Raw genomic sequence first — 27,897 nt, forward strand, 5'->3', positions numbered from 1 at the left:
AGAAGCTTCAGACAAGAGCCGTGCATTCTTGGTAGATTGGTGATACATTGTGTACAACTTTGATATAAAATTTTCAAAGTGGTTACATCCTGTCACACATTTTAGGGAATCGTGAACTGCTAGCTCTAGTTTATGTGCAAGGCAATGCACACTTTTAAGTGAAGGGAAATCTTTCTTTAACCTTACAATGAGGCCACTGTCTTTTCCTGTCATTACTGCTGCCCCATCTGTGGCAATGCTTATGAGATGATTCTTTAAATACTCATCATCCAGTTTTGCCATCATCAGACTGTTCTTAAGTGCCTTATATACATTTTCTGCTGTTGTTCCCTCATCAAGTGCAACAAGGTCAAGGAATATGTTCTCCACATCCCCTCTGCCTGTGACATCTGCTCTTATATAAATGACCAGATAACTAATGCCATATGTGCTGCTTTCATCTACTGTAATACTAAGGAGAGACCCGTTGTTCTTTATTTTATATATCACAGTTTTTTCATCTTAACAGCCACATGTTCTATCATGTTAATGCATGCATGATCTGACCTGTGCAATTGGCCCATTTTTGCACCATTTGTTTCCTGCAAAGAAACCAAGCGGCTCATTTTTGTAAATGCCAGCCTCTCCTTCGCCACAAAATATGCAGTTTTTAAAGCATTGGCAGTTTCTTCAAATAGAGAAGCAGTAACTGTTGCAGCCATGTTCGGAAGGACTTTTTCTGTCTCTGTTTCTCTATATTTAAAGCCTTTTGATGGGCTAAACTGTCTCGATGTTTATAGATCTTCTTAGCATAGCCCGAATATTAGATCCTCCTACACCACCACGAATCCATTCCTCTGACATCTGAACACCCTTCTGTGTTGTAAATAGCCTCTTTGCCTCCTTGCAGGCTGTGCATCCTAATTTGTTATCTTTCATGAATAACCATGGATACTGATCCAGTCCATTGTTTAAACTGGGCTTGGCTGCACTGTGCTGTGCTTGGCTGTACTAAGATGAGCTGGTCTGTGCTTGGCTGTACTGAGCTGAGCTGGTCTGTACTTGGCTGTATTGAGCTGAGCTGGTTTGAACTTGGCTGTACTGAGCTGAGCTGGTCTGTGCTTGGCTGTATTGAGCTGAGCTGGTTTGTACTTGGCTGTACTGAGCTGAGCTGGTCTGTACTTGGCTGTATTGAGCTGAGCTGGTCTGTACTTGGCTGTATTGAGCTGAGCTGGTCTGTGCTTGGCTGTATTGAGCTGAGCTGGTCTGTGCTTGGCTGTATTGAGCTGAGCTGGTCTGTGCTTGGCTGTACTGTGCTGTGCTTGGCTGTACTGAGCTGAGCTGGTCTGTGCTTGGCTGTATTGAGCTGAGCTGGTCTGTGCTTGGCTGTACTGTGCTGTGCTTGGCTGTACTGAGCTGAGCTGGTCTGGGCTTGGCTGTATTGAGTTGAGCTGGTCTGTGCTTGGCTGTACTGAGCTGAGCTGGTCTGTGCTTGGCTGTACTGTGCTGTGCTCGGCTGTATTGAGCTGAGCTGGTCTGTGCTTGGCTGTACTGAGCTGAGCTGGTCTGTGCTTGGCTGTACTGTGCTGTGCTCGGCTGTATTGAGCTGAGCTGGTCTGGGCTTGGCTGCACTGTGCTGTGCTTGGCTGTACTGAGCTGAGCTGGTCTGTGCTTGGCTGTACTGAGCTGAGCTGGTCTGTGCTTGGCTGTACTGTGCTGTGCTTGGCTGTACTGAGCTGAGCTGGTCTGTGCTTGGCTGTACTGAGCTGAGCTGGTCTGTGCTTGGCTGTACTGTGCTGTGCTTGGCTGTACTGAGCTGAGCTGTATTTGGCTGGGCTGGGCTGAGCTGCTGTGAGCTGGCCTTTTTAACTGTATTCTATAGTGCAAAATATTGATTTAATTACTATTATTATGGTAAAATATTTGGCATATAAATGTTTATTAAATTAAACATATTAAATTAATTTTAATGAAGACATCTGTGAATAATAAGTGTTGGCCAATATATCTACAACTTCCCCAAACAACAGCCTTGTTATCACATAAGCACAATTTACCCTTGAAAAAAGTCAGTGATCTTTCTTTTCCCTCTTTTTCTCTCCATGATGCAGGGTTCTAAATTAAGAAAAATAATATTAGCTTCCTAGATAGCTTACCAAGCTCTCATGTACATACTCATTCACATTCACTTTAATCAACTCACAGACTTGATTAAGTCCTGGTTATCTTTCGTAATCACTGACTGTTAAGATAGCTTTGATTTACTAATTTAGTCTAGCTGTATGGGATTACGTTTGTTCCAATAATAATGAACGTAACTTTATAAAACTGAACATAACTTTTTCTGAAACATCCAGATTATCAATAAACATTTTACCACAAAGATTGTTCATGTTGATTTCAACTGAATCAGTAATTTTTTAAAGAGTAAAATCACACTCTTTGGAATCGCGTCAAGAACAATAGCAAACTCTCTTTTTACTGGTAAATATTATTTTTTACATTTTTTTTAGAAATTCAGTATATGATAACAAATATACATTGAAATTAACCAATTATCTTTCTAAAATAATCCCTTCATTGAATTTGAACCAAGTGTAATAGAATAGTGTTTTGTTTTTAAATAGTATGTCTTTGAGTCCCAGCGAGAGCTTTCCAATATGCACTATATACACTATACACTGAGTATAGTATATCCAATATATCCAATATACAATATCCAATATACAGTGAGGAAAATAAGTATTTGAACACCCTGCTATTTTGCAAGTTCTCCCACTTAGAAATCATGGAGGGGTCTGAAATTGTCATCGTAGGTGCATGTCCACTGTGAGAGACATAATCTAAAAAAAAATCCAGAAATCACAATGTATGATTTTTTAACTATTTATTTGTATGATACAGCTGCAAATAAGTATTTGAACACCTGAGAAAATCAATGTTAATATTTGGTACAGTAGCCTTTGTTTGCAATTAAACGCTTCCTGTAGTTTTTCACCAGGTTTGCACACACTGCAGGAGGGATTTTGGCCCACTCCTCCACACAGATCTTCTCTAGATCAGTCAGGTTTCTGGGCTGTCGCTGAGAAACACGGAGTTTGAGCTCCCTCCAAAGATTTTCTATTGGGTTTAGGTCTGGAGACTGGCTAGGCCACGCCAGAACCTTGATATGCTTCTTACAGAGCCACTCCTTGGTTATCCTGGCTGTGTGCTTCAGGTCATTGTCATGTTGAAAGACCCAGCCTCGACCCATCTTCAATGCTCTAACTGAGGGAAGGAGGTTGTTCCCCAAAATCTCACAATACATGGCCCCGGTCATCCTCTCCTTAATACAGTGCAGTCAGCCCTGTCCCATGTGCAGAAAAACACCCCCAAAGCATGATGCTACCACCCCCATACTTCACAGTAGGGATGGTGTTCTTGGGATGGTACTCATCATTCTTCTTCCTCCAAACACGGTTAGTGGAATTATGACCAAAAGTTCTATTTTGGTCTCATCTGACCACATGACTTTCTCCCATGACTCCTCTGGATCATCCAAATGGTCATTGGCAAACTTAAGACGGGCCTTGACATGTGCTGGTTTAAGCAGGGGAACCTTCCGTGCCATGCATGATTTCAAACCGTGACGCCTTAGTGTATTACCAACAGTAACCTTGGAAACGGTGGTCCCAGCTCTTTTCAGGTCATTGACCAGCTCCTCCCGTGTAGTTCTGGGCTGATTTTTCACCTTTCTTAGGATCATTGAGACCCCACGAGGTGAGATCTTGCACGGAGCCCCAGTCCGAGGGAGATTGACAGTCATGTTTAGCTTCTTCCATTTTCTAATGATTGCTCCAACAGTGGACCTTTTTTCACCAAGCTGCTTGGCGATTTCCCTGTAGCCCTTTCCAGCCTTGTGGAGGTGTACAATTTTGTCTCTAGTGTCTTTGGACAGCTCTTTGGTCTTGGCCATGTTAGTAGTTGGATTCTTACTGATTGTATGGGGTGGACAGGTGTCTTTATGCAGCTAACGACCTCAAACAGGTGCATCTAATTTAGGATAATAAATGGAGTGGAGGTGGACATTTTAAAGGCAGACTAACAGGTCTTTGAGGGTCAGAATTCTAGCTGATAGACAGGTGTTCAAATACTTATTTGCAGCTGTATCATACAAATAAATAGTTAAAGAATCATACATTGTGATTTCTGGATTTTTTTTTTAGATTATGTCTCTCACAGTGGACATGCACCTACGATGACAATTTCAGACCCCTCCATGATTTCTAAGTGGGAGAACTTGCAAAATAGCAGGGTGTTCAAATACTTATTTTCCTCACTGTACACTGAGTGACGTCTGTACTTCTAGTTCAGAGAGCACCTGTCCAACAAAAGCTCACTATCCAATCAGAGTAGATCACAGTTAAGCCCGCCCCAACTAGAGGTTTGTGTCAAAAAAAAAAAAAAAGCATATGAAGGAAAAAAAAACAGCAAACGAAAAACTGCGAAGCATTAACGAAATCTGTGGCAATGCATTAGGAATCCACGATTTGCGAAAAGCGAAGCTTTGAAAAACATTTAACAAAGTATGAAGCTTATTTGAAGAGCTGGTTACATGTTTGTGACTGAGTTAATTTATTTACTTATTTTATCATTTTCATTGTGTTTTTCTTCTTTTGTAATGGCATATTTTCGATTGTTTCTGAAAAAGTTACGTTCAGTTTTATAAAGTTACGTTCATTATTATTGGAACAAACCAAACGTAATCATATAGCTGCTAGGTCTGCTGTTATCTGGCAGATCATTTGGCTTCATACACATAGGCTACAGCTAGAAACAAACGCTGACAAACGCACTCTTCTAATTATTACACTTGGTATCTAGTTAATGCAACTTTTGATATAGAAACTCGAACTCCTAATATTTTACTATAAGCAATTATTATGGAGATATAAACATAATCCAAGCACTTACAGGATTTTCACTCAGGAGGTCTCGGTTTTGCTGCGTTCAGCTACAGACTGTGTCATGTGTCTGCGGGAGCGCTGCCGAAACCACAATCTGTGACGCTGTAATCGGCTAATAGCTGCCCTGATTGCTGCCTAGCGCTAGGAAATTAATTAATTACTGTTAAAAATATAAAACGTCAATAAAGATCTTTAATTTTCAAAATAATTTTTATTGTTAAAATATATTTGTCGGGGACCCCCCCAAAATCAAAAAATAAATTCTTATGGGGGGTCCCTAATGCCTTATGGGTGGTCCGGGACCCCCCCAGACCCCCCTCATTTCGAACCCTGGACAGGTGTTGGGGGAAGTATGCTAAAAAGTATGTTCCCTTTACAAAAGGCTTCACTACGATGTTGCGCTGCTAAGCGCTACGGGGAACAACTCTAACTGTGAACCGAGCTGAAATAGTGTGTGTAACACGTCAATGAACATTGACTGGAATTTATAGCCTCGGTTGATGTAATCATTAGATGCACCTGTGGCCAGGCTATAAATGGATACGTCACCAGGTGTCGTCAGAAACTCTTTTTTCAGAGCGATTCTGTTTCTCTGTGTTTCACAAACCCTGTCAAAACTTTCTTTCCTCTGTTAGAAGTTAGAATCAGTTAAGCAGTGTGCAGTGAACGTTGTTCTTTTTGTTCTCTTTTTTTCTTCTCTCTTCTGTTTAGAAAATATTATATATATATATATATATATATATATATATATATATATATATATATATATATATATATATATTTCTAAAAAAAAAAAGAAAGAAAAAAGAGAGAATGACTGAAAGTCATAAACGGTGCGTGTTCCCCTCTTCTTGCTCTATAGCTGAAGAGGACACACATCAGTTTTTGCTCTGTTTGTTTGGGGGTAAGAGCACGCTGCTCTCGCGTTGCAGCAGGGCGGGTGCGAGCACTGCGATTTGCTTTAACAGGCAGAGTGCTTCGTGGTCGCCTCGCTTGCTTCCGGGAGTCAGCACTCACGAAAAAGAAGTATATATAAAGATCGTTCGTGGGGCTCTTGCATGGATTTGGCTGAGGAGCAAGAGACGGGTTGATCCCTTTCTCTCACTTTCTCCCCAAACCCAGCTGGTCCTTCACATGATCTCGAGCTGCTCCGACGCTTCTTCGGATCATGAGGAGGATCACGATTCTCTTCCCGCCTCGAGCTTTCCGTCCGCGATAAAAAAATCTACGGAGGAATTGCTCGATGTTGTTACTCAAGCGGTTGCCAGATTGGACTGGCCACGTGAAAAAGAGACACCAAACCCTCCAAATTAGGGGATAGATTTTATCTTCCAGTCTAAGGAAGGGAACGCCTCATGAGTCCCTTCCTTCTTTGATAACCTCCATGAAGAGCTTTTTCGCTCATGGAGGAACCCCTAAAAAAATAAATAAATACATAAATACATAAATAAATAAATAATATATATATATATATATATATATATATATATATATATATATATATATTTTCTTCCCGTGTTCACATACCCTTGACGTCATTATATTTGACCATCGTGGGTGCTGAGGCACGCGGGTATTCAGTGATGCCGCCGGTCGAAGAGGCGCTTCTCGCCGGGCTCGGCATCGTCACTTTAGAAGCCCTCTCTCCCCTCAAAGCCTTGTAGGACAACCTCCACTTTAGTGGGAAGGGCTTATCAAGCAGCAGGCCAGGCTGGTGCTGCTCTGCACACCATGCTGTTTTACAGGCGTACCAGAATGACCTCCCGGACGACCTGAGTGTGGGTTCTGCGCTTGGCGAGCAAGCCTCAGACCCGCCTCAGTCCTGTCTGAACGGAGGCTCAAAAGCAAAGCGTGGCGAGTCGTGCTCCTCCTCCCAGGGATTGGGGACAGTCTCGCCTCCCTCGCCAGCCCCCGAAGCAAGACCTCAGGGCTATCATTTCTAGTAAGAGAAAACCCTGATGGTCTTGCGCCTAGATTAGGGGGTAGCTCCCCTCGGGACGGGGCGCGTGCTTCACTTCACCCCTCCCGGTACCCCCTCGAAGCCCCTAAATTCCCGCAACCTCTTGGTGTTTCGGGTTGCAGAGGCTTCCGTCAAAATTGGGTGTTTTCGCTGTTCCTGCATTTTATTCAGGACGCGAAACACCCAACAACCCCTCAACAGGAAGTGTTCAAATATAATACCCATCTCAGAGATCCTGGCAACGTGGAAACTTCTGCTGGATATATTCTTTTCTGTGGGTCTTATAAGGGCGTCAGGATTTAATTCACTCGCCGCTTTTCCGTGTTTCAACGGCGTGTTCTCAATACCGTAAACCGGATTTCTTTTTTTTGTAAAAAAACAAAAACAAAAATCAATCTCCTGGTTAAAGGGGCCATGGTATGTGTTCCCCTTCCAGAGAGAGAGTTAGGTTATTACACTAAATACTTCCCGTTTCCCATGGAGGGTGAGGGGTGGCGTCTGGCTTAGATCTTAAAGCTTGAACTACCCGTGGGTGTTCAAGTCCAAGATGATGCCTGTCAAGACGGTCGTGTCTCAAGCCCTACAACTCGTTTGGCTGGTCACCATCGATCTTATGACGCACTTCTATACTTCATTTAGAAGTTCTGCCACAACATGGAAAGTTCCTGAGGTTCACTTCCGGGGGCGAAGTCTTCCAGGGTCAGGTTCTTTCACTCAGCCTAGCCCTTTTTACCCGCACATTCACAATGCATGATGTAGCGCTGGCTCCTTGCAACTCCGGGGCATCTGCATTCTGAATTATGTAGACGACTGGCTGATCCTAGCGCAGTTCCAGGAACTGGCAGTTCAGCACAGGGACATCGTCTTAGCTCATCTGTTTCTCTGGGGTTGAGTCTATCGGGGCATCGTATGGAGTTCAATCACAATGCGGGCACAACTGTCTCCCGCTAGTATTGAGTCCGTTCAGATCACCCTGAGCAAAGTCAGGCTAGGTCAAGGTTGCACTGTTATCAGTATCAACGATTTCCAGGTCTCAGGGCGAACGCATCAACGGTGATCCCTCTGGACCTTCTGCTCATGAGACCGTTTTTGTTGTGGCCAAAAGCCAGGGGATTTCTTCCAAGGGCCAAAACCCCTAGGCTAAATAGGGTTACGCGCCTCAGGCTTCGTTCCCTTTCTATGTGGTTCAGACCCCGGTTTTCTGCCTTGGGTCCCACTCTAGGTGCGTCTTGTTGTCGCAGGCTGCTAACGACAGACGCCTCCCTGATGGGCGGGGTAGCGGCCTTAAGTGGTCGTCCAGCTTAAGGGGATAGGAGGATCATCAGCTCGGTTGTCACTGTCTCGGGTTGATGGCTGTATTTCTGGCCCTGAAATACCTCCTCCTGAGGCTGCCATGTCTTGGTGCGGGTGGACAATACAGCGGTAGCCTCTTACATAAATCATCAAGGAGACCCACGTTCTTGTCAGCTGTATTTCTGACACGTTGGGTTCTCCTTAGGGGCCAGGGCAAGCTCCTGTCACTCAGGTCAGTTATATCCCTGGATGCCCGTTATGGGAGCAGATTTACGGTCCAGACAGAAAATACCAACGGGGGGAGTTAAGAACTCCACCCTAAGGTAGTAGTTGCCCAGAGTTCGCCAGCAAGGGTTTTTTGCCTCTTACTGATAGCACCGCGCTGGCCGAACAGGGCTTGGTTCTCGGAGCTAATCTCTTCCCTCGACGGCTCTCCTTGGGCGATTCCGAAGAGGAAGGATCTTCTATCTCAGGCACAGGGCAATATTTCATCCCTGCCCCAAATAGTGGAATCTTTCATGTTTGGCCCCTAAGGGTACCAACTGAAGGACACAGGGCTCTCTCCTGAGGTTATCGAGACCTTTTTAAATGCCAGGCTTTTTCCACTTGGAACAAGTTTGGGTGAGATCTTAGGGCAGAAGAGGACCTCTTCGCCTCTATGAATAGCACAATGTCTCCTCTACTTCTCCCTGAAATCACCCAGCCCCCTTGGGTCTGGACGTTAAGACACATACATGACCCAGAATGCGTCTGTATGAATTTCTTTCCCCAGTTTCTCTGCTCCCGGGAGTCTTGGCGATGTTCACCAGCAAGGGTCTTGCCTCCTATTAATGGCGCTGCGCTGGCCGAACAGGATATGGTTCTCAGAGCTAATTCCTCTCCTCGACGGCTCGCCTTGGGCGATTACGAACAGGGAGGACCTTCTCATCCTTGGCCCGAATTGTGAAACCTTTCATGTCTGGCCCCTAAGGGTACCAAATGAGGTTCACAGGGTTTTCTCTTGAGAAGTGCTAGGGCTCCCTCCACTTGGAACTGATCTGGGTAGATTTTACAGGGCAGAAGAGGACCTCTTCGCCTCTGTTGATAGCGCAATGTCTCCTCTACTTCTCCCCGAGTCGCCCAGTCCCCCTCGGGAGGGGCTGAACGTAGTAAGGCAAATGCGCCTGCATGCGTTTCCTTCTACTAAAGTTCTTATTACAGAACCAACTAACTGCCAGTTTGCTTCAGTTCTGGATTTTCTGTAGAAAGAACTGTCAGCGGGCACTTGCCTCACCACTGCCAGGTTCTATGTGGCCACTGTGGTTTGCCACGGCTTGGTGGGTGGGGTGCCCTCAAAGAGGCATCCTCATTATTGCCCGGGCCTACGAGGCGCACGGTCAAGCTTCGCCAGTAGGTTTCAGGGCGCACTCTACCAGAGGGCTCTCCTCCTCTAAAACCTTGGCTAGAGGTCTCCCTCTGCAGCAAGTTTGTGATGCGGCAGGTTGTCCTTTCTGCACACATTCATTGGACTTTTCTAGTTTGGATGTTCTGCACTCCGGGCTCTTATGCCCTTGAGTCGACATCTCAAGCTCATGTCTGGACAAGTGTGTGATGCGGCAGGCTGGTCCTCTCCGCTCACATTCATCAGTTTTTATGACAAGTTTGTGTTGCGATAGGGTTCTCTTCGCACACATTCATCGAACTTTATGGGCTAGATGCTTTGCTACTCCGGACTCTTATGTCCTTGAGTCGACATCTCAGCCCATGCCTAAACAAGTTTGTGATGCGGCAGGTTGTCCTCTTCGCACACATTCATTGGACTTTTTTAGTTTGGATGTTCTGCACTCCGGGCTCTTATGCCCTTGAGTCGACATCTCAAGCTCATGTCTGAGACCTCTCGCGTTTTTGTGAGTACACTGCACAACCGTAGGGGTCCGGACAGCCCCAAGTGCGGCGGTGTGGGTATTGCGTTCCCTGTAGCGCTTAGCAGCGCAACATCGTAGTGAAGCCTTTTGTAAAGGGAGCGTCTCAGGTTACATGTGTAACCCTTGTTCCCTGAAAAAGGCGGAACGAGATGTTGCGCTTCTTTGCCGCACTGGGACGTCCCAGGACTGCACTTCAAAAAGAAATATCTGACGACACCTGGTGACGTATCCATTTATAGCCTGGCCACAGGTGCATCTAATGATTACATCAACCGAGGCTATAAATTCCAGTCAATGTTCATTGACATGTTACACACACTATTTCAGCTCGGTTCACAGTTAGAGTTGTTCCCCCGTAGCGCTTAGCAGCGCAACATCTCGTTCCGCCTTTTTCAGGGAACAAGGGTTACACATGTAACCCGAGACGATTTGTCTCTTATGTTACTCTCTTTTGACTGCCTGTCACCCATGTGCTTTCACACACACTTTCCAAAATCTGTGTGTCTGCACACGCGGATGTGCCTGAATTACTGAGATTCAGATAATGTTGGCATTCCCTCAACTGCACACAGCCATGTGTTCTTCTTTTAGACTGCAAAACAACAATTGAATGACCTTCTCTGTGCTCTACTCACCTAACCCATAAATTATCATGACATGTTTTCCACCTGCTTTTATGTTAGCTTTTCACCAGCCAATTTGGGCTAACATAATTTCACTTACTGCATCTTTTCATGTGGGTGACATTACAGCTGTGCTTTGGCTTAACAGCTGAGCATATCCCAAATGCCTTTCATTCTTTCATGTTGTTCATAAAGTCTCTGTAATATTAGGCTGACAGCTGTGGAAATAACATGTCACATTTAAGTTATGGCAACTTAGTATCTTGGCAGCTTAGTAGTATATGTAGTTGCAGGTGAAGTAATGCTCCTTGTTTCTTATACCACAGAAAGTAATTTAGACTCTTGTATAAACAAACAAAATCTGACTGAATTGTAGTGTTCAAAGGAAGTCTAAGGCATGGCATTTCTGAGACTTTAGAAGCAAAAACCAAGCAATTAGTTATTTAATTCTTCATATATTTAAAAAAACTTCCTGTGGGTGGAGTTTGCTCCATGTAAACAATCTTTAGCTGGTATTCCTGTGTATAATTTGGAAGTTTACCAGATGGTTTTCTGGCTTTACATGGTCATGGCAGTTTGAAATATTTTATTATAATGTTTCACAACTACTGTAATAAGTGATTTGATCATGCTAGTCTCTTGTTAACCAATACAATGTTAACACATAAGTCTTGGGCTTTGTGGATATTTATTCTGGTGCAGTGTCTTGCCCCATAGACTTTATGGGCCCTATTTTAAGAGCGCTAGCAATTAACGCAGCTCCATAAGTCATAAGCACATAATCATGAAGTTTTGGTATTTTCGTGCAAGCATGTGGACAAAGCACTAATGTGCTGGGTCAAGTGAAATTTAATTCGGTGGTTCTTCTCCGGTTATTGCAGATTCTGCATCCAGTTAAATTGTCCATTCCCTCAAGCACCATTACTATAATCAAAGACATCACATTCATTAGAAGTTGGTAGTGTAAATTAATTCCGTATGCAATTAATTTGAAGAATAGAAATATGGACTTTCGTTCTTTTGTGCATTAACGGTGTCCTTGATGAATGCCAGGCATATTCCTATGACAGTGACACGGCCCTTTTATACACATGAAAAATGTGGTTCAGGATTTGGATGTAGGCTCCATTTAATTATAGAGAATGTAAGTATTATTAATAATTTTTACACTGACACAAAAATTATGGCTTGCATTAATCAGAACACACTTCACTTCTACCGTCCGATTTTAATTTTGATTTGTTTTTTTATTATTGAAACCACAGATATTTCAAATTCAAATAACACCTTAAATTAAACGAAAATATAATCAAAATGATGAGGTGGTCAAAAAATCATACCAAATCCAAACATTTTATTCTGTTGAACTTCTTCCACCTGCCTCTTTTGCAGTGACATAAGAATCACTCTACGACAACAGGTGGAAGAATACCAATACAAATGAGATCATAAATACAGTTGTAAATAAAAACATAATTATAATAGTCATTGAAAAATAAACTACGACCTATAGATAGTTGAACACAAATCTAATAAACATTTGCTTCATAAAACAGCTACAACAATAATCATCATGGACATAGTTTTAAAGTGCATGATTTAAAGTGCAAACACTCCCACCCATGCCCACTTTAGTTTCATGCTGGCATGAAAATTGTGCATGAAAATTGGATAAGATGTGAAATAGAGCCCTTGATTGCATTATGGTGCATGCAATATATTTTTGTTTCTACAAACTGAGGGACGGGTTGAAACTTGTTGCTACAGTATGTCGATAGAGCTTAACTTGCATTGAGTCTAACATTCCTTTAATACAAAAAGTATGTTTGTTATTTCAAACTCTTCATACTATCATATATCATAAACCCATAGCATAATCTACTTTCAGCAAAACTATTAAAGCTATTACTGTTCTATAAGCCTAACATTCTTCACTAAATTCAACAATTAAAAATGTCTGATTAGTGTCAATTTGTTGTTGTTTACTCACAGAGAAATGCCATATCCTCTTCCGAATGTTGTTTCGCTGGTAATTTGGATATCTCACCACAAATTAGAAAGCTTATTTTTTTGGTAATGTTAGGGACGGTTTGATCAATGTTTCTGCTTTAATTCTTGAGCATAACACATACACATGCACAAAAAGATTTTCACAGTGAATAGGAATTTCTACACAACTCACATATGCAGAAACCAAGATGACAATTAAATTGGTTTAAATATGTGGTTATATCAGCACTTAAAACTTAACATGTAATGGATGTGTAAAACAAAAATATATGTTTTTTTTTTTGTGTATTTTCTCAAAAATATGTATCAGAAAATCTGATTTAAAAAATAAACTTTTATGCCATTTATTATTTAATAGATTAAAGTTTTATGTTTACTAAAATACAAGTATGGCTTTCTTTTAAACTGCCTTTATGGCTTATGCAGCCTTTTGTAGTACTTTTTGAAAGAGGAAGATTTTTTTAAGTGTTTACTGTATGAAGGCAGAAAGATTAGATAGATTTAAATTACAGTGTCAAGGGACTTGATCCATTAAGTTGGACAGAGAGATGAGGTGTGTGTGTGTGTGTGTGTATGAGAGAGAGAGAGAGAGAGAGAGAGAGATTGTGCTCAAATGATCACTGAAGATGTACAGTTGTTAAATACAATTGTGGCCAAAAATATTGGCACCCTTGGTTAATATGAACAAAGAAGGCTGTGAAGGCCCTAGAAATTTGTATGAGTAAAATATATCTGACGTATATTCCCATTGATAATTAAAACATTTTAGTACACCTTGGTGACTAGGAATGTGAAATTGTTTTGCTATGACTTCTTGTTTCACAGGGGTATAAATATGAGCTAACACACAAGCCAAATTCCCTTAGTCATCCATCAAAATGTTTAAGACCAAAGAATAAAGTTATGATGTGCGGCAAAGGTTGTTGAGCTTCATAAAATAGGAAGTGGCTATAAGAAAATAGCTAAAGCATTGAAAATACCCATTTCCACTATCATGGCAATAATTTAGAAGTTCCAATCAACTGGAGATGTTCAGAATGGGCCTGGAAGAGGACGTGTGTCTACAATGTCTCCACGCACGGTGAGGTGGATGGTTCGAGCGGCATTCTACAAAAATTCTCCAAGGATCACAGCTTGAGAATTGCAGAAATATGTTGGGTCTTGGGGTCAGAAAGTCTCCAACACTACAATTAGACTTCACCTACATGACCACAAGTTGTTTGGAGGTTTTCAAGAAAAAAGCATCTGCTCTCATCCAACAACAAACTCAAGTGTCTCCAGCTTGCCAGACACTACTGGAACTTCAAGTGGGACAGGACTCTGTGGTCAGATAAAATACCAGAGATGGGTTTGGTAGCCATATGGAAAGTACCCCATTCCCACGGTTCAATATGGTGGTGGATTTTAAACATTGTGGGGCTGTTTTTATGAAAGAGGTCCTGGACATCTTGTTTGTATACATGGCATCATGGACTATCAGATACAAAATCAAAACCTGACTGACTCTGCCAGAATGCTTAAAATGGGAATGGTTGGATCTTCCAGCAGGACAATGATCCAAAACAATCAAATAAAAATCAACACAAAAATGGTTCACTGAGTACAAAGTCAAGGTACTGCCATGGCCATCTCAGTCCCCTGAACTGAACCCGATAACCTGTGGGGTGAACTGAAGAGGAGAGTCCACTTGTGTAGACCTAAACAATTGAAGGATCTGGAGAGATTCTGTATGGAGGAATGATCTCAGATCCATTGCCATGTGTTCCCCAACCTCATCCGGCATTACAGGGAAAGATTCAGAGCTATTATCTTGGCAAAGGGAGGTTGCACAAAGTATTGAATAAAAGGATGCCAATAATTGTGCCACACATATATTTGTCAAATATATATTTAGAAAACTTGTGTTGTGTTTGCAATTGTTTGATATCCATTAGAATGGATATGACATTTTTAATGAAAGATCAAAAGTATAAACAATAACGACATATTTTTCTCAGCATTCTTTGCTAATATTTACCAACGGTGACACATTTTTTTGTCAACAACTGGATGCCAATTTTGCTTATTTAGGGTACAATAAATATATAATAAAATATCAAACCAAAATTACATTAATTCAATCTAATTTAGATTCAAGCTTTAAATGCATTTATTTTAGATTTTGAATCTAAATAATTAGATCAAATTTATCATATTATGATAAAAAAAAAGTATAAGTTATGTATAAACTAATTTCCTCAAAACTCAATCCAAAATCAATTTCACAGTTCACAGTCTGTTCCCACGCCACTGTTGTTTTATAGTCTTTTGAAGTTTGTACAGTGACTGTAAGTCCCAGGTGCCACCAGGTGGTGTTCGAAACCTGAATTTGAAAATGTCCTATGTATGAAGAATTAATTAGCCATCAACCTGCAAATTACAATCTCAGTCAACAATTAAACGTAGTTATACACAATCTTAAAACAAAGCCTAAACTCAATTTTGTTAATATTTTACTCTATGTTACTCTTTCTCCCTTAATGTGATCTATGCGATGAAATTCTTTCCATAACTTGACATTTAATATTTTATGAGACACGAGAGTCACCATACAGATTGGAAATATTGCGCAAACAGTGTATCCCTGTGGATGTGATATGATCTTGTATCTGAGTGTTATTTTCTCTCATCATGTGAACGGTCCCATCCCACTAAGCGCAGTTCAAACGTCCACATACACTAAACGGTCCACTGGTTTCACTTTATCCAGGAGATCTGGATGGCCGACGCGATGAAAGCGCGCTTTCACATCTTTAATTTACTACGGAGGGATGTGAAAAGCGATCAGGGGGCAGTGAGTATCTGAATAAAGTGTGTGTTTGGGGTGTGTTTTTAGGAAAGTGTTAGCATGCTAGTCGGTTAGCCTCTAAAGTGAGTTTAGTGAACTTTAGCCCAACTTTAGTTTCACTGAAAGAATATGTTTGCCTTTTATTCAGTTAATGTATTTTTTTTCCGTTTTAAGAATACGTTTCGCATTGTTTATGTAAAACCTTGAAGTACATGCAGATGCTGAACTATTCCTTGGAAAGTTGTCTTAATGTCTCAGAAACGTAGTGCGCTGCCTACCTAGGGAGTATTTTTTTGGTCAGTGATTCGAATGTTATTAGCGCGCTGTTGATAAGCTCAAAACTGCTTTCTAGCTAGGCAGCTTGCTAAGTTTTCAGATTGTACCATTGTGTCAGTTTGTGAAAAAACGTATGAAGTTAAAATTAATAGATTCAATATTTTACTTGCTACGCTCAGAAAGTGTCTTAGCGATGCTTTTGTATGATTAAAATGGTCTATCTACCTTAGAAATACACCCAGACAAATTAATAAATATAGTAGTGGCGGTTTATTTTGTAGTTGGTCAAGTGTACCAATAGCTGTATAGGGACAATGATTATTCTCGCTCGGAGTTGATGTTTTTTAGCCATGTTTAAAGAAGTACTTTATATCTAGTACGTTTAAACTACCAAAACATTATGAAAAATTACAAAAAGAACGTTCCGGTTGGGAGCAGATGGTTGGTGTACTTCATTCGTTTCATTGAAGCAGTAGTCTGTCCATAGTCTCGTGAAACTCATGGTAGTGTAGAATAAGATAGATGGTGTGTCAAATGTATTTTGTGTGTATGCGTGAGAGAGAGAGATCAATGGGTCACGAACAAGATGAGGAAATGTGCATGTGAGATGGCAGTTATTTAAATATTGAAGCTGTGTTTTTGCTCATGGGTAAAAAGTGGGAAATTTAATGCAGTTACTTCTCCCTCTAATGTGTCTCATTCTCTGGTATCCATTGTGATTAGTGACCATGTGATAGTCCAGCATCAATAACATAGATTGTCTGTTGTTGTTTAGTTGTTCCCTCAGTTTTTGCTAGTATGTGTGTTCGCAACTGCACATGTACTGCCTCTAATAGTTAATGGTACCACCACATTTCTAGGTGTGTGTCATAGTCACATGTCCCATTCCTCATTCCACCTCATGTGACTGGTGCTCCCGTGTGTGTGTGTGTGTGTGTGTGTATGGCAAACTGTTTTGGAATTTATTCCTTAAAAACTTACTAGTACATATTCATTAGGTACTAGTACTTATTCATTTGGCACTAGTACTTATTCAATAGATACTAGTACTTATTCAATAGATGCTACCATGCATTGAGAGCGAGAACCACTAAACACAACCACAAGGAGGTTACCCCATGTGACTCTATCCTCCCTAGCAATCAGGGGAATTTGGTTGCTTAGCAGACCTGGCTGGAGTCACTCAGCACACCATGGATTTGAACTTGTGACTCCAGGGGTGGTTGTCAGTGTCAATAGTCACTGAGCTACCAAGGCCCCACATTAACACATACTTAAACAAGCCCTTATAATAAATCTCGGACTGATTGACAAATTCAGTTGCAAAATGGATTGTTATGGACTGTAGACTCATGATAGGCTTATGTTCAATATAGAAATAATATACTGTATTGTCTTTTTTTAATGCTTTAATTGTGTGCCAAAATAATATAATGCATATTAAATATATGTATTATTTTTTATTATAAAATATATATTTTAGGGCTATCAATTCAACGCGTTAATTCAGTGCGATTAATTATATAAAAAATAACATGTCAAAATAACGCAAGTAATCATGTACCTGGACCATGATAAGGAATATTCCTTCCATTTGAGCAATTCAAGCTTGAAGTACCAACTTTTTTTCTAAGCGAAACTTCAGCTGTTTGGGCAACGTGGTTATACAGAGAACAAACCACACTCACCGACAGCAGACAAAAACAAGATGAGGGCACGTTCTTGTGTTCAATCATAGCTTGATGGAGCACAAATATGAACAAAGGGATCTCAAGTGTTGACAGCGACCTAATTACTAATGTTAACAAACACAACTTTTGATTTGAGAAATGTATATGTTGAAATTAACATTAGCTAAGATTAATAAAAGCTGTAAAAGTATTGCGCATTGTTAGTTCATGTTAACTAATATTATTAATTAATGTTAACTAACCTTATTGTAAAGTGTTACTGTCTTTTTTTCATGCAATTTAATCATTATATATTGGAGTATTGTTACATGAGAGGCTTTCTCAGCAAACATTTTTGCATGTGATTAATTAAATTAATTAATCGACATACCATGTAATTAATTCGATTACTTATTTTAATCAATTGACAGCCCTATTAGTAATTACACAATAACAAGAAAAATATTGCTTAAAATAGTTTTAAATTAATTCTAGACAATTTCAAGACAGTCTAAATAAGTGATGTCTTTTTGTTTCTGGAACATTTCCTGCTCGTTGTCAAACTCGGACTACACATTCCAAATGGGTTAAATCACCCTCCGAAGAGCGCTTTGGAGGGAGAACGATTATGATAGTCATGCTGTAAGATTGCTTCAAACTGAATTTCTAATAAAATGACTTAAAAAGTGAGTTCTGAATGACTCTTATGTTTGAGTCCCACACTTTTTTGCCTTTCAAAGCTCTCACAGTGGATGGAAAAGTCTTAGAAGGAAATAGGGCATAGGAATCATCTTCTGAATGGAATGCACCCTCATTCAAAACAACAACGAGAGGTGCCTCAATCACAATGACTTTAACATGGTTAACGTTACTAACGTTAACACGATTGTCACTGGCTCTCTGGAAGTAATGGAAATTACAGTGTTTAGATCTCGAAAAGCAACGTCAAAAGGACGCATGAATTGCTTTAGTGAAGCGAGATGGCTGGATGAAGACATGCAGTAATATCAACTGTAGCACACATATTATCTCTGGTAGGTGAACAAAATTTAGGCCAACTAACTTTATGTTTGAGAGTTAGAGCTCTAAAAGTGACTATCGTTCCCATTATAATGAATGAAGCTCCGCAAGTCATTTACTTTTACATTTAGTAATTTAGCAGATGCTTTTACCAGAAGAGAGAAGAAAATAAAAAAATATATATATATATATTTAATGTATTTTTAATACATTAAAAAATAAATCCTTACCTTGTCTGCAGGTCACACAAAGCTGCATTGAACAGCTTTATTGATTATGACAGGAGCGATACAATATTCCCATTCTCCCTGCTGAGGAAATAATTGTGAGCATATAAACGCCTCTCTCGCGTAGACACGTTCGGTATCAAAAACACGTCTGGATGAATCAGAATCAGAATCAGCTTTATTGCCAAGTATGCTTACACATACAAGGAATTTGTCTAGGTGACAGGAGCTTCCAGTCTACAACAATACAAACAATACGTTCACTTCATGTAAACATTTGTTCTGTTTTAGCTAGATTCTAAAAGGACGCGCTAGTCATTTTGTTTTGACAGTTCTGGGTTGCCGCTACCGAAAGTCCTTGAAATGGCCTAAACTATAGCATGTCATGTCCGCTACCTGGATATATTCTTAGCATTTATTTCATTGTGATATGACTAATCGTGCTGTTTTTGTTGAGTGGTGGTTAGATGACATCATAGTCTAGTTGCCCCTCTCTTCCTGTGATTTGACCTCAAAAACCTGAACTTTGAGATAGCGGTCTCGTGGGTGGGTGTGCACTGTGAACTCATGGGAAATGTGTGTGGAATATACTCTAGATAGTGCCTTCACACTGTTGTTTTAAAAACTTTAACATGACAGATACACTAATGCAAATACACTGCCTGGCCCAAAAAAAAAAAATCTCCATTTGGATTTAAATAATGGTTATGATCTGGGGTTGCTTCAATGATCAGGTCAGCAACGTTAACGGTGCTACTGACAACGGGCGAGTCGAACCACTCTGTAAAGTTTTCTTCAGCACATCCCAAAGACTTGGGGTCAAGGTCAGGACTCTTTGGTGGCCAATTCATGTGAAAATTATCCCTTATACTCCCTGAATCACTCTTTCACAATTTGAGTCCATTGAATTTGGGGATTGTCGTCCTGGATTATTCCTGTGCCATCAGGGAAGAAAAAATCCATTAATGGGATACCCTGGTCATTCGGTACATTAAGGCACACAGCTGACATCATTTTATTGCTGCATAGCATTGCTAAGACTAGACCTGACCAATTGAAGCAACCCCAGATCATAACACTGCCTTAAATCCAACATTGTTTTGGACCAGGCACTGCATATGTATACAGTAATGTCAAAAAGAGTTTTAAAAGAACGTTAAAGTAAATCATCTTTGATTATTTGTGACCCTCTTTCCAGAAGATTTCCAGCAGTGTGTGCAAAGTAGTGTGTTTGTCTGTTGCATGTCTGGATTAAGTCAAAGCAGTTTTCCAGGTTAGAACTGTGTGGCACTCCTTTGACTCCCTCTTGTTCTGTCTGTCTTTCTTACTCTCATGCTCTTATTTAGATGTTTATTGGCCTGATGGCACATCAAAATGCTAAGGCAAGCTTTTTTTTTTAATGATTATGCTAACAGTAAAGACAGTTTGTGACTCACCCAAGTAACTGTTGGGGTATTTCTAGTTAAAAGTGCCCAAAGCAATTATAAATCAGCACAATGTCAGATCACTTTGACTGTATTAAAAACCCCTTGAAATGGCTTTCCTCTGTTGATGGATTTCTAATTAGAAGTTTAGGCTCATTCCCATACCTTTTCTTGAAATAGTCAATAGGCTTTAGTTATGTCACAGCCATGAACCACGTTTAGCTACATGCCCTTGAAATCAAAATTTGAGTTTTGTTTGTTTGAGGATGGCAGAGTAACTGAGTGGTGTCTTTTAGTCATTAAATAGTCCAGATCTTGGTGCTTTGTCTGCTCATGATAATCTGAGTTTAACTGAGGCTGCTTGCAATTATCACTATTTCACTGAAGGACAAGAGCAGTTTTTTAGGGGGTTTCTGCTCTTTTGTGTTCATGCCAAGATATTTTTGGATTACTTACTGTTACAGCCCTCCTGATTTCCTCTCTCTGTCTGTGTGTGTATATGTGTTTTACGGAGTATAAACAGACATTGTGTTTGCCTTAAGTGTCCTTAAGCACATAAAACGGTGTCTTGTCATTCCCAATGTCGACAAAGAGTGACACATAAGCAGTAGCACCAGTAGTAGCCTAGCTCGAAGTATTTTTAAACTTTAGGAAGTAGGGCTGTGTGATAAAGTTAAGTTTGTGGTAGGGTTGTGCCGATGGACGATATCATCGTCCATCGTGATGGCTGACCAACATCACGATGTAGAGCCACCATCGTGATGCCACGCCCCCTTTTGCGAGTCTTGCTAGTGTGACTCACTAGTCTCTTCTATAGTTAACGTAAAAAATTGCAGGGATTGCTCTGTAAATTAAATTGAGAATATAACTAATGCATATATGCTATTTTAAATACTGTGGTATATGCCAGAGACGTGATGTGTTAGTCTGTGAAAATACCGTGTCAGGCAGGCTACACAAATATTGATCTTGACATTGTTAGCTTCTTGTCTTTTTTTTACATGTCTTACACTGTACATTTAGATTAAAATATTTTATGTTGTAGGCTACAAGAAAATAGCCTTTATTAATTAATTATTAGTAGTTTAGTTGTAGTGTCTCAATTCTTGCTCATTGTCACAGCTCTTTTACACTGAAGCGGCAGTTTAAGATAAACCCAGACCAGCGAATGTCAAATAACTTTTGTCTGGTTAATACTTTTAAAGAAAAATTTCCTTGGCCATAAATCCATAATGTCAAATCAAATGAAAGAAACAAGGTGAATATGAATAACACACATTTATTAAAACATAGAAGAACAACAAATAAAGAACAAGAAAACGGAACAACACTCAGACCGAAACTCGGCATTAACATTTCACTTATAATTAGCAGCACAATTAACTTCAGCACAGGCTACAAAATAAATTATGTTATTGAAATATTGTAAAGTGGTCATATGAACTACACAAATGAACGTTTAAAAAATAATATGCAAAATCGAATAGCTCCAGAACGGATGGCTGAAAAATGCGTAAAGAAGTCTAATATCTTTCACCATAGACCATGTTTAAATTTCGATGTTTCTGGCCAGAAATACCAACATATTCACTTTATCTGGTTTTAATAAGCTGCGGATTGGAGTAACTACACTACCCGCTGTGCTGAAGACCCGCTATGATGGAGTACTGGTAGCACATATGCACAGATATTTCCGTGCTAATCTTGCCATGAACGGAAACCTTCTGTCGTTCGTTTTCCACCAAGTCAGCGGGTCCTCTTCCCAATCAATGGCCATTTCCTGCAGGTACATGGTCATTTCTGCCTCGACCTTTTGCTCATCAGTGAGTAAAATAACGAAATTATAGTTTTTAAGTGGAAAATAGTATTTATGTAAAGAGATATATTAAAATAAAAAGTGCACAACTCTTCTTAAATGACAGCTAAAAAAAAAATGCTTCACGTGTCGTGCAACCTAATTAAATTCCAAAATCCAAATTTTTTGTCCAAATAATGGAATTTTTAAGCGAAAATATAAATGCCACAACCGCGAATATATAAATGCCACGAATATATAAATTAGGGCTGTGTCGATACAATCAAATATTTTTGTCACAATATTGTATCAATACTTCGATCCATGTATCGTGATATATATTGTGATATTTTCAAGGCAGTCAAGAGACAATTCTATGAGTCACCAAAGAGACTGAAACTAATCCTGCAGGATTCACGGTATCTGTGACGGACACGCTGGACCTTTCTCACATGTTCTTCATTTGTAGGATCCTAATGTCAATTCTTAAAATGCCAAGATTGCTCTTCCTTTCTGTCTGCAACCCCCTACAGTCATATGTGCGTAAATACTTCCCATATGCTACAAAAAATGTCTGTGATTAGCCAATGGCTGGCACATTTTTTTTAGATTTCACTCACCAGTGTTTGAGTGGTGTAGTGGCGAAGAAGTTCTGCACTGAGATTTTTCACTGCAAGCTGAGAGTTAAAGCTTTGACTCTTTTTGTGTGATGTGAATCCAAAGACTAGATCCAAGCAAACCATTTGTTGTTTAATAATGTCTCTTTTAATATCTTTTCTGTTCTCTACAGTCAGTTATTTGTCAAAAACAACAAAAGAAACAAATAATTCCAATTACACATAGCATGAATGCTGTAAAGTAGGCATTCGGTCAAAAAAACACTAAAACCGGTTGAGCACTAGTTCTACATATCTACATAAGTAAATATCTACATTGTAAATATCTGTAAATAGTGCAAATTAGTCATGCAAACAACAAACATGTAACAATATACTGTATATATGCAATAAAATATATGTAATTTCAATACATAATGTTTATTGATGTAATATATGGACAATATTTTTTATAAAGATAAATTGTCAACAAAATGATGAAAAACTAATGATAAAATTAAGTTAGTAAAATGTACATGTCCATGTTCATAATAAATGAACAAGTTAGAAGGTCTCTTGCATAATGAATAACAACATTAGCTGAAAGATCATTTATTTCATACTGTATAGGCAAAATAGACATTATAACTGAAAGATACCCATAAAAAGAAAAATTGAAATGTAATTATGTTATCGTGACGTATCGCAATATATATAAATTTGTGACATGTGTATCACAATACGTATCATATCGTGAGGTGACTGGTAATACCAAGCCCTAATATAAATGCCATGTTTGTGTGTCTAATTTTTTCGATGTTATTGCATTATGTAAATATTTTAATGGAATTCCAACCATCTCAGTAATTACGTTTCCATCCAAGAATTTGTGGCGAAAAATGTTTTAGCGCATCAAAATAAAGCTGATGGAAATGCAAATTATCGCAAAAATTTCACTAGTGTCGACATAATATTTTTCTGTTTAACTCTAGCTCATAAACTCATAAAGTAGTCTAGTGCATAATGCATAAAGGTCGATACATCAAATGTCGTGAAAACCATGTTTGGAAACACTTTTTGTCAAGAAAATTGGCATTAACGCAAAAATTTTGTCACATGAAAGAATTTACCCCAATCCTTTGTTAATCATGATGACAATGTATATACATCCTTAAAAGCCAATTTATTGTATGTGATTATGGATTGATCTTAATGACATATAGATCCGATACCGCAAACATGACACTTCAGGAGTGCCAACTCAAAGTGCAAGGAGATCAAATGTATGGCCACTGTTTGTCATTAATTTAATCAGAGTAGACATCCATTTATTTATTAAAGCTGCTTTTCCACACCATTTAAAAATAATAGACGGCTGTCACAGAATTAGCCCACAAAACATAAAGCATATAATTTCTGTGCACAAAGATGTTTTAAATAAAAAATATTACACAATACTAGGAGAAAAGTTTCAGTGTGCTTTTTTTTTTTTTTTACGGAACACTTGTAGCCCAATTCTATTAAATTATTGTTTAGTTTACTTTTGAAAAAATGCCGGCAAAATTCCCTGTATTAAATCAAATTAATTACCAAACGAAAAAAGCATAATGAAATAAAAAATATAATTTTTAGACCTATATAGGTCTTTTCTTTACGCAAACTTAAATTAACCTTACCCTGTTCTGTAGATGAAAAAAGTCAGCTGAATGACATTCTCAGAATGTTCTACACTTTTTTCAAGACTATAAACTATCAGTGAGTTCACTTTCAGAAAACGAGCTTTTGAACATTTTAAAATGTTTATATATTTTAAATCTAACCCTCTTTACCTCAGATCCCATTTGCTCAGCTTCTTCAGAAAATTTAAATTGCATTATGACACTAAAATAAATTTTAGATGATAATCAAGTTAATTTGGTCATTAAAAGTTGCTGGAGAAATATGTGGGACATAATGCAGTTGTGATGGTGATGCTTTAGATTAGATGATTGTTCAAAATAGCCTATTGAATATCAGGAATGTATCATATGTGAACTGTGATATTACACACTTGATATTACATCACTTCTTTAATAGCTGCACACAGCATATACACATCGATTGATGACAACGTTTCCCCCGCTACTTGGTGCAGGTTGCCAGCTTGAACAGGGCCATAACGATTCGCTTTCGGGCCGGAACCGGTGGCAATCTGCAATAGGCACAACATCAGGACCAATATTAGAGTCCTATCAGAAGGGCAGCTGTTCCTTTTTGATTGCAATTCCTCCTCTTTTGATTGCTTTTATTTGTGAAATTAAAATGATAGTAAGCTGGCTAATTTCAATGAATTGTCTCAGTAATCACAAAACTTCAGAGGAAAAAATTAGGGACATCTGGGAGGCGAATTAGCGGTAAACACACATTTCTATATGGGGATTTCTTCAAGGGCAGATTTCTGTTGTCCATCTTCCATCCATCCATCTTAAACCGCTTATCCGAAGTCGGGTCGCGGGGGCAGCTGCTCCAGCAGGGGGCCCCAAACTTCCCTATCCCGAGCCACATTAACCAACTCTGACTGGGGGACCCCGAGGCGTTCCCAGGCCAGTGTGGAGATGTAATCCCTCCACCTAGTCCTGGGTCTTCCCCGAGGCCTCCTCCCAGCTGGACGTGCCTGAAACACCTCCCTAGGGAGGCGGCCAGGGGGCATCCTTACCAGATGCCCAAACCACCTCAACTGACTCCTTTCAACGCAAAGGAGCAGCGGCTCTACTCCGAGCTCCTCACGGATGACTGAGCTCCTCACCCTATCTCTAAGGGAGAAGCCCGCCACCCTTCTGAGGAAGCCCATTTCGGCCGCTTGTACTCGCGACCTAGTTCTTTTGGTCATGACCCAACCTTCATGACCATAGGTTAGGGTAGGAACAAAAATTGACCGGTAGATCGAGAGCTTTGCCTTTCGGCTCAGCTCTCTTTCAGTTACTAACGGTGCGATAGAGCGAGTGCAATACCGCCCCCGCTGCCCCGATTCTCCGGCAAACCTCCCGCTCCATTGTCCCCTCACTCGTGAACAAGACCCCGAGGTACTTGAACACCTTCACTTGGGGCAAAACCTCATTCCCTACCTGGAGTACGCACTCCATCGGTTTCCTGCTGAGAACCATGGCCTCAGATTTAGAGGTGCTAATCCTCATCCCAGCTGCTTCACACTCGACTGCCAAGCGATCCAGTGAGAGCTGAAGGTCACGGACCGATGATGACATGAAGACAACATCATCTGTAAAAAGCAGCGATGAGATCCCCAGCCCACCGAACCGCACACCTTCCCCACCCCGACTACGCCTCGATATCCTGTCCCTGAATATCACAAACAAGATTGGTGACAAAGCGCAGCCTTGGCGGAGACCAACCCCCACATGGAATGAACTCGACTTCGTGCCGAGGACCCGGACACAGCTCTCGCTTTGGACGTACAGGGATTGGATCGCCCTAAGAAGGGACTCCCCCACCCTGTACTCCCGCAGCACCTCCCACAGTCTCTCCCGGGGGACCCGGTCATACGCCTTCTCCAGATCCACAAAACACATGTAGATCGGATGGGCATACTCCCAGGCCCCCTCCAGGATCCTTGCGAGAGTAAAGATCTGGTCCGTCGTTCCATGGCCAGGACGAAAACCGCATTGTTCCTCTTCAATTTGAAGTTCGACAATCGGCCGAACCCTCCTCTCCAGCACCTTGGAGTAAACTTTACCAGGGAGGCTGAGAAGTGTGATACCCCTGTAGTTGGCACACACTCTCTGATCCCCCTTTTGAAGAGGGGAACCACCACCCCGTTCTGCCACTCCTTAGGCACTGTCCCAGATTTCCACGCAATGTTGAAGAGGCGTGTCATCCATGACACCCCCTCCACATCCAAAGCTTTCAGCATTTCTGGTCGGATCTCATCAATCCCCGGGCTTTGCCACTCGCGGAGTTGTTTGACTACCTCAGTGACCTCCCGAGGGAAATAGAATCTGATCCCCCATCATCCTCCGGCTCTGCCTCTACCATAGAGGGCATGTTGGGATTTAGGAGTTCTTCAAAGTGTTCCTTCCACCGCCCAATAACCTCCTCGGTTGAGGTCAACAGCGTTCCATCTTTGCTATATACAGCTTCAATGGTTCCCCGTTTCCCCCTCCTAAGGTGGCGGACGGTTTTCCAGAAGCACTTTGGTGCGGACCGAAAGTCCTTCTCCATGGCTTCTCCGAACTTTTCCCACACCCACTGCTTTGCCTCCCTCACGGCCGAGGCCGCAGCCCTTCGGGCCTGTCGGTACCTTGCAACTGCCTCCGGAGACCTCCGGGACAACAAATCCCGGAAGGCCTCTTTCTTCAGTCGGACGGCTTCCCTGACCACCACTGGCGGAGCTTTTCAGGCATCCCTGCGGAGGTTGGGGCCGCAAGGGGTGGGAACACTCCACCACGGTGTTCGAGGGTTACCACCCCTTGCGGCACCTAAAACCTTGAGGCCGCAGCTCTCCACCGCGGCTTCGGCAATGGAAGCTTTGAACATTGCCCACTCCGGTTCAATGTCCCCAACCTCCGCAGGGATGCCTGAAAAGCTCCGCCAGATTTCTGTTGTGATAAACCTAAACGTGTTTTTTTTAGCCATGACATCATCACGCACACAATTTTATCGATAAAAGGCCATTTGAATGGAAACGGGCAGAAGACGGTAAATTTCGAAAAAAAAAAACGCTTTACGCATTTTCACTTTGTCGATAACAAAATAGCACAAAAAGTGGATGGAAACTAGGCTATTGAGACCTAGTTTTCTCCTGCCATTAAGATGCGCTTTAGGTGATGACGTGGTCAGCCCTAAATACAGGTTTAAACGGTGTCTAAACATTTTGTGATTGGATTACAAAACCACATACTAATGTGGACAAAACTGCATGTGTCCACATCGTATTTGAGGTGTAAATGCTAATTCGTCCTGAATGCTTTCCAGCAGCAGTGAAGCGCCACCCCTCACCTGCCAATCAAATACTGCGCTAAAAGTAAGTTTAAACTTTGCCATTTACGAGCGTTTTTTAAAGTAAATAACCGTCCAATCTGAAAATTTTAAAAGCAGATCATGAGAGCTTCACGGATCTTCTTTAGTGTGTCTGATATCAACATAGGTGACAAGCATGAAGACCTGAAGCTCCTATTAATACAGGTAATACACTAAAATATATAGATATATTAATATAATAATATAGATAATTCTGCTTGACATGTTGCGTTAGTGCTTAAATTAAATTTCAACCATATCTTGGAGAAACAGCGGGCGGCTATTTAAATTTTTTTTTAGCTTTCTTTGCCTTTTCTGAATTTGTTGTACTTTA

General features: G+C 40.6%; 1 protein-coding gene across 3 annotated transcripts in view; it reads left to right on the plus strand.

The window, feature by feature from the left end:
- Nucleotides 1-27,897, plus strand: part of LOC127643776 (TBC1 domain family member 1-like) — a 129,160-nt gene that overhangs the window by 12,731 nt on the left and 88,532 nt on the right. The window contains exon 1 of one of the 3 annotated variants that reach the window (XM_052126651.1): nt 15,400-15,548. The exons of the other annotated variants lie outside the window; for them this stretch is intronic. Coding sequence (XP_051982611.1) covers nt 15,474-15,548 — 75 coding nt within the window. The 5' untranslated portion in view covers nt 15,400-15,473. Of the gene's footprint in view, nt 1-15,399; nt 15,549-27,897 lie in introns of those variants that run through there. 3 annotated transcript variants of the gene reach the window in all.

This window comes from Xyrauchen texanus, chromosome 5 (genome assembly GCF_025860055.1).
Source record: "Xyrauchen texanus isolate HMW12.3.18 chromosome 5, RBS_HiC_50CHRs, whole genome shotgun sequence".
Lineage (NCBI taxonomy): Eukaryota > Metazoa > Chordata > Actinopteri > Cypriniformes > Catostomidae > Xyrauchen > Xyrauchen texanus.